This window comes from Sorex araneus, chromosome 6 (assembly GCF_027595985.1).
Source record: "Sorex araneus isolate mSorAra2 chromosome 6, mSorAra2.pri, whole genome shotgun sequence".
In the NCBI taxonomy this organism is placed as follows: domain Eukaryota; kingdom Metazoa; phylum Chordata; class Mammalia; order Eulipotyphla; family Soricidae; genus Sorex; species Sorex araneus.
In genome coordinates, this window is record NC_073307.1 from 88,274,554 (window position 1) to 88,281,991 (window position 7,438).

A 7,438-nucleotide genomic window follows, 5' to 3' on the forward strand; every position below is an offset into this window, starting at 1 on the left:
GACGTTTCTTTCTTTTTTATTGAGTCGCTGTGAAATAGACCCTCACAAAGCTGTTCATGATTGCGTTTCGGTCGTACAGGGGTCCACCACCTGCCCTCCGCCAGTGTACATTTCCCAGCGCCAGTGTCCCCAGGTTCCCTCCCGTCACCCCCCACCCCCCGCCCCCTGCCCCCTGCCTGCCTCTGTGGCAGGCGCTTTTCTTCTCTCTCCGTCTGTCTCTGTCTCTGCATCTCTCAGTACGTGGCATTTCTTTCCAACCAAGCCGCTGAGCTGAGCAGTGCTATGCCTGCTGCGCTGTCCCCGTCCTTCTGTAAGTGTCATCGTGGTGAAGACAAGGTCACACACAGATCACGGGGGTCACACTTTCGGGGGGGGGCTTTTGTTTTGGCGCCATACCCGAAGATGCTCAGGGTTCCCCCTGGCTCTGTGCTCAGGAATTACTCCTGGCGGTGCTCCGGGGACCTGTGGGGTGCGGGGATCGAACCCACATGGATCGCGTGCTGCAAGCCCAGCCCCCTGCAGCTCTGTGTCACCCTCTAGCAGTGCTCTGCAGGATGCACAGACGCCTTCACCGGGGCACACACCCTGTAGTGCACGAGCTCACACATGCCCGGCCAGAAATCACTTCCAGTGCCAGGAACGCCCGACGCCAGAGGCATGAGGATCTCTCTGGCCCCTGCTGGAAGGCCGGGCTCCAGACTGGCCTCAGCCCACACGGCGGGCGCTTAAGCCACTGTGCCTTGTGCAGTGCCGTGGCCCTTGGGCTTTTCACTTGATTGAGGGGCGGGGAAGCTTCCTAAACAATGCTCAGGGGGGCTGGGGGACCCCCACCATCAATCCTTAGCCAACTGGCCTGTCCTTTCACCACGGGGATGTCCGGGTCCCCAGCAGGACTTCAGGGCTGTGCCTGGAGATGCACAGGGCCCAAGGTGGCGGTCATCACACCTGCCTGGGGCCACCGGGCCTTCTCCCCGCCCCCCCTTGCCTTAAGGGCTTTTGATATTCAAAAATGTTTCTCTGCAGGTTGTTTTGGTCTCCCCTGCAGACCCACCCAGAAAAAATGAGTCTAGGAGGTTTGGGGCCAGGGTTGAGAACATGCCGCTTCCCTCTCCGGGGAGGGGGCCAGGGTGGCCCTCCAAGGACATTTGGCAAGACCTGGCGACTTTGTTCTCACAGCCCGGGGGAGTGCACCCAGCATCTATCTGGGCAGAGATGTTGCAAAATCCCCACCGTTCTGGGGACAGCTCCCTCCAGCCCGTGTCAAGGCAGAGGTTGAGAAACCCCCAGAGACCCGGACTGGCTCCCTCTGAGCCCTGCCCCCCCCCTCCCGGGCTCCCTAATCCCGGCTTGCAGCCAAGTGACCGACCTGGCCCGGGGAGAAAGGAAGCAAGGTCAGGCTTAGACAGCGACGGCTGCAGGGGACTCCCGGGGGCGGGGAAGGGGGTCCTCAGAAGCCCACCGGAGCAGGCCTTGCTGGGGCCCTACTGCCATCACAGTCGTGCACGCCCCCTCCAGCTCCCCCAGTGTGTGTTTGCTGAGTCACCTGAGCCGGAGGCAAGAGCCTGCTGCCATGACAACACAGGCTGCGTCACGCGTGCTCCCTGAGCACCGAGCTCCCTCCAATGCGCCCACAGTCGTGCAAGGGGGCTTGCAGAGCTGGGGTCTGGGAGGATTAAGAGCCCATAGTCTTGGGGGGGAGGTGCCGGGCTGCAGCTCAGACCCCCCAACTTTGGCCGGTGGGGCCTCCCTCCGGTGGGGGCACTTGTCCTGCTTCTGCCGTTCGTGAAAGACCGAGGCGCGGGTGCTGACCACGCCATGAGGCCGCCAGAGAGACAAGAGCCGTGGCCTGGGGCCTGGAGTGCCCGCTGCCTTTTAAGCAAAGGGTACAGCTGCTAAACTTAGCCTCGGCTCTTCCCGGGAAAAGGGGGCTGGTGTCAGGTTTCCGCTGGGCCAGCAGAGGCCCCAAGATCTGGGGCCCCCGGCCCCCTGCACCTGTTGATGGGCGCGGGCCACTGCACCCCATTCCCCCGCTTCTCCCCCACTCCCAGGGCTCCGCGCCCAGCCCTGATCCTGGGCTCTCCAACTCTCGGACAGAGAAGCCATCTGCATCTCCATCCAACCCCCGCCCTTGGATAGGGGCTGGCCAGCTCCACCGGGGACGCGGCCAGGCCGCCTTTTCGCTCTTGGAGACTCGGCCCCAGCATCCCCCGGCACCGCGGCTGGGAGTCCAGGAGGAGGAGGGACTTCCGCCCTCACGTCCAGCTCGTCCGGAGCTGGGGGAGGTGAAAGGGGCATTGTTTCCCGCCTGGGCACCCTGGGCGGGCAGGCCCGCAGCCTCCGGGACCCTGGTCTCCGAGAGCGATTAGTGTCTGCCTTCTGAGTGCCCAGTCGGGTCGGGGGGAGGCGGGGAGCGCAACTGGTGCGCCCACGGCCGCTTCCTCTGCCCCAGTTATCTCGTCCGCGGCCGGACGCTGTGACCTTCAGCACAGAACACTCTCCGGCCTCCTTCCTCCGCGCCCCCGCTGCCCACGGCCCAGGCCGCCTGCCCACAAAGGCCGGGAGCCAGCGGGTGGGGAGGAAGACCCGGGGCGCGAAGGCCCCCATCCCATTCCCGGGCCTTCTCTGCTGTCCCTGCGTCGTTACCAAGGAGCCTGGAGAAGTTCCTCAGCCTTCCCGCCTCTCAGGCCGAAAGAAAAGAACGGGGAGGGGGCGGGGTGGCCACGTGTGGCGGCGAGCCGCCCCGGGACCCGGCTCCAACACGCCCCCTACCCCACCCCCATTCCACAGGCGCCCAAGTCCACTTGTAGCATCCCAAGGAGCAACTTTCCTGGCGGGGCTCCAGGATGCGCTCGGCTCCCCGCCCGTGCCGAGTCTCCTGCGTGCCCGTAGGCCTGTCCCTCGGGGCTAGTCTCGGTCCCCGAGCTCCCTCCGCCCACCCTTGCCCACACGCTCGGTGCGTGCACAGCGGGGGGGAAAAAAGCGGGCGGTTGCCCCCGCCTCCCCAGCCCCTCGGAGCGGAGGCGCCGCTACTCGCGAGTTTACGGGCGCACGTAGCTCAGGCCTCCGCGCCCGCGGGCCGGGACTGGGCGAGCGGGCGGGGGGCGGACCCGCGTCACCCCGCCCCGCCCCGCGTGTATAAATTGGGGCTGCAGCCTCCGCCCGTGTTCTCTGCTCCTCCCAGCCCGACAGAAGCCGCCTCCTCTTTGCACAGCGCCAGGTAAAAGGAGGATTAAAAAAGAGAAAGGAATGCCAGAATGCCAGGCCGGGCTTGGCACCGCGGCGGCGCGGGTCCCGCGGGGCGGGCTCGGGGCGCGGGGGCGCGGGCGGGGGCCGCCGCCGCAATGCAGGGGCCGGAGCTGGACGTGCGGGCGCGCGGGTGGAGAATGGAGGCTGGGGGAGGGGAGGGAAGGGGAGGGAGGGCGGACGGGAGGGAGGGGGAGCCCGCGCTGATGCGCGCCCGCTGTCCCCCCTGTCCCCGCAGCCGCATCCCGAGACGCGATGGTCAAGGTCGGAGTGAACGGGTGAGTCGGCCTGCGGGGAGACCCCGGCCCCGGCTGGGGCTCTGCGCGCGCCCCCCGTGCGTGTGTGGGAGGGGAGGGGAGGGGAGGGGAGACGAGGGGGGTGTCCGTGCCCCCCTCAAGGAGAGCTCAAGGTCAGCGCGCAGAGGCCCTCGTGTCCCCCCACCCTCCTCGTCCTGGCGCCTGCCGTGGCTCCGCCCCCCGCGGGCACGAGTGGCCGGGAACCTTCCATGGCGGGGGAAGGATGCAGGAGGGGTGCCCCCGCTCGTGGCAGGGGTCCGGTCCCCGGCTTGGCTTGACCCCCGCCCGGCTGCACAGGCCCGCCTTTCGCGCCCTGCGGGGTCACGTGCCGGGAGGCGCCCCTCCCCCGCCTGCTCTCCACCCCTCCAGCCCCGGGTGTAGGATTCCCGGGGGCCCGCCTGCACGCTGCCCCCATGTTGCAAGCGGGCAGGAAATGAATGAAGCCCCGTTAGGAAACCTCCTTAGCGCCCCGTCTTCCTCCTGCCGGGCTCGGCTGCCCGGCCCCGTGACTCACCCGCCCGCTTCCGCCGCGGGCAGGGGTGCGGCCGCCCCGCGCCTGTGCACCAGGTGAAACCTGGGAAGGAGCCCGACGCCCCGGGCATCCCTGCATCCCTGCGCAATGACCCCTGGGGGAGGGAGGAGGAGCACCCGCGCCTTTCCTCGAAGATTCTCTGCCGACCCGAAACTGGGCTTCTTTGGGGGGGGTCGGGGAGGGGTCCCAGCGGCGGGCTCCCGCCTCCCATACGCACTCCTCCCTCCTGGGCTGCCAGCGAGCTGAGTCATGGATAGTTCCAGAATCACTTGCACCCCAACGTGGCTCCTTTGGCAGCGCCCCCTTACCTGGGCGAGGCCCCCAGCCGCTCTTAATCTAAAGGTCATTGGCGGGATTGGGTGTCTTGGACGCTGGGATTCTGCCGCGCTGGCCCGGGGGCTCCCAGAAACCAGATCCCCCCCCCAGTCTGGGGTTAAATATAGCCGCCTGACCTTTCTCAGGAGGGGCGCCTGGCCCCGCCTCCTGGCCGCCCCAACACATCTGCTGCTTCCGCTCCTGGTTTTTTGGGGGGAAGCTCTAGAACAGCTGGGCTCGGCCTGTTAGGGGGCGGGGGTGTGGCGAGCCCCGTCAGCCCAATTTCCGACCTTTACTCTCGCCCTTTGAGCCCGGGGTGCTGAGTGTACAAGGCCCGGCTCCCAGAGGGTGTGGTCTGAGGCCGCGCCAGGCTGCAAGGAAGGATCGTGCCCGGCGCAGCGGGTGGGGGTGGCAGCCCCTGGCCCACACTGCCTTTCTTCTGGAGGGAAGGCATTTCTCGTGGGCCAGGCTGGGCGCCCCAGCAGCCCCAGAGGCTGTGAACAAGCCCCCCGGGAGAATTTCCCTGACTTCCCCTCAACCTGTCGCCCGCAGATTCGGCCGCATTGGCCGCCTGGTGACCAGGGCCGCCTTCAACTCTGGCAAAGTGGAAATTGTGGCCATCAATGACCCTTTCATTGACCTCAACTACATGGTGAGTGTGCCCTGGCCCCCCCCACCCCCCCACACATACACAACAGGTGAGGGAGGACGGGGGGCACTGGCCCGAAGGAGTGGCTGCCCCTGAGCCCCGGATTGTGCCTGCAGGTGTACATGTTCCAGTATGATTCCACCCACGGCAAGTTCAACGGCACCGTCAAGGCCGAGAACGGGAAGCTCGTCATTAACGGGAAGCCCGTCACCATCTTCCAGGAGTGAGTGGGGAGGAGGGGACAGGAAGAAAGGTGCTTTGGGAGAAGCTTCTAGAAGGTGGTCTAGAAGCAGCCGCCTCGGGTGCAGGGCATATCTATACCCTGTGTGCCCCCCACGCCCCCTCAAGCTTGGACCCGGCTCTGTTGCAGGCGAGACCCCGCCAACATCAAATGGGGTGAGGCCGGCGCCGAGTACGTCGTGGAGTCCACTGGGGTCTTCACCACCATGGACAAGGCTGGGGTGAGTGAGCAGGCGGGGGGGGCTGGCCTGGACAGCGGTGCAGCAGCAGGACCCTGGGTCCGGATCCATCTGGAACCTTCTCCCTCCCGCAGGCCCACTTGAAGGGCGGTGCCAAGAGGGTCATCATCTCGGCCCCCTCGGCCGACGCCCCCATGTTCGTGATGGGCGTGAACCACGAGAAGTACGACAACTCCCTCAAGATCGTCAGCAACGCCTCCTGCACCACCAACTGCCTGGCCCCGCTGGCCAAGGTCATCAACGACAACTTCGGCATCGTGGAGGGGCTCATGACCACCGTGCACGCCATCACGGCCACCCAGAAGACCGTGGACGGCCCCTCTGGGAAGCTGTGGCGTGACGGCCGAGGGGCGGCCCAGAACATCATCCCCGCCGCCACCGGCGCCGCCAAGGCCGTGGGCAAGGTCATCCCCGAGCTGAACGGGTGAGAGGCCTTTCTCGGCTCGCCCTGCCCGGGGTGCTGGGAGGGAGGGTGGGGGATACCCCGGGGCCGGGCTGACCCCACACCTCCTGTCTGCAGGAAGCTGACCGGCATGGCCTTCCGTGTCCCCACCCCCAACGTGTCCGTCGTGGACCTGACCTGCCGCCTGGAGAAAGCTGTACGTGGCGGGGCGGGGGCAGGTGGGCTTTCGGAGGGGGGCGATGCCCTGGGACTCTTAATAACACGCTTTGTGTTGGCAGGCCAAATACGACGACATCAAGAAAGTGGTGAAACAGGCCTCGCAGGGGCCCCTCAAGGGCATCCTGGGCTACACCGAGGACCAGGTCGTCTCCTGCGACTTTAACAGCGACACCCACTCCTCCACCTTCGACGCTGGGGCTGGCATCGCCCTCAACGACCACTTTGTCAAGCTCATTTCCTGGTACGTGCCAGGGCTCAGGCCAAGGCGGCGGGTGGGCGGGAGGCGGGCTCTGGCGCCCTCTGGTGGCGGGGCCCTGACATGACACGACTCGCTCCCCTCCCAGGTACGACAACGAGTTTGGCTACAGCAACCGGGTGGTGGACCTCATGGTCCACATGGCCTCCAAGGAGTAGGCCCCCTGCCTCCCTGCCCCACAGGACCAGCCCCCCCAGCCAGCCAGAGCACTAAGAGGAAGCACGAGGCCCTCCGCTGCTGGGGAGTCCTCCCCCCTCTCACCCGACACAGAAATCTCCCGACCTCGAGTTTCCATCCCGGCCCCCAGAAGAACGGGAGGGGCGTAGGGAGCCCCACCTTGTCATGTACCATCAATAAAGCTACACTGCACCCCGCCTGCGCCTGTGCTGTGTTGTGTGCCAGGGTGCGGGGTGTGGCGCCGGGACCTGCCCACGCGGCAGCTGTGCTGCTCTGCCGCCCCCTGCTGGCCGGGCTGAGCCCCTTCACGGCACCCAAAAACCTGGAAGCTACTTGCAGCTGCCTGTTGGGGGGGCGGTTAGTGGGGGGAACGCCAGTGACACGGGATGTCAGTCTTTGTTTGGGGACCAAATCCTTAGACATCCAGGGCTTACTCCTGCCTCTGCACTCAAGAATTCCTGGGGACCAGATGGGGTGCCAGGGGATCGAGCCTTGGGCGGTCGAGTATGAGAATCTATTTCTGCTCCGGGTTGACAGGTCTGCGTGGGTGGAGTGCCTGGGCGTGTCCTGGGCCCTCCACGGTGCAGGGCGGCTCTGCCCCAGCTCCTCCAACTCTTCAGGCGCTGAGGGCTCCCTCCTGGCTCTGCTCTGGGACCTGGGGGTCCAGTCCCAGCTGGGGTGCGAGGGAAGCAGCCGGCAGGCCTTGGGCTCTCTGGGTGCTGTTAGCTGCCCCCCGCCTTGTTGCCCGGCGCCCAGGAAGTGTGATGTGCTGTCGCCTGCGGCACGAAGCGGGGTGTGTCTGGGGGCTGTGAGGGCGTTCCAGGGGGCTCCAGGCAGGGCCAGAACCTCGGCACCAGCACCCTGAGCTG

The 7,438-nt window shown here is 66.6% G+C and overlaps 1 protein-coding gene across 1 annotated transcript; it reads left to right on the top strand.

Moving 5' to 3' along the window:
- Positions 1-3,099: 3,099 nt before the first annotated feature.
- Positions 3,100-6,766, top strand: GAPDH (glyceraldehyde-3-phosphate dehydrogenase). The gene is made up of 9 exons (XM_004610453.2): positions 3,100-3,217; positions 3,482-3,521; positions 4,939-5,038; positions 5,152-5,258; positions 5,406-5,496; positions 5,589-5,938; positions 6,035-6,113; positions 6,196-6,377; positions 6,481-6,766. The coding sequence occupies exons 2-9, from the start codon at positions 3,499-3,501 to the stop codon at positions 6,548-6,550; spliced, it is 1,002 nt and encodes a 333-aa protein (XP_004610510.1). The 5' UTR covers positions 3,100-3,217; positions 3,482-3,498; the 3' UTR covers positions 6,551-6,766.
- The last annotated feature ends 672 nt before the right edge of the window (positions 6,767-7,438 follow it).

Bases quoted from the DNA above. Each gene is read 5' to 3' on its own strand.
- GAPDH (XM_004610453.2), top strand. From the start codon at position 3,499: ATGGTCAAGGTCGGAGTGAACGG. The intron at 5,039-5,151 runs GTGAGTGTGCCC...TTGTGCCTGCAG, and splicing joins TCATTGACCTCAACTACATG to GTGTACATGTTCCAGTATGA. The intron at 5,497-5,588 runs GTGAGTGAGCAG...TCCCTCCCGCAG, and splicing joins CCACCATGGACAAGGCTGGG to GCCCACTTGAAGGGCGGTGC.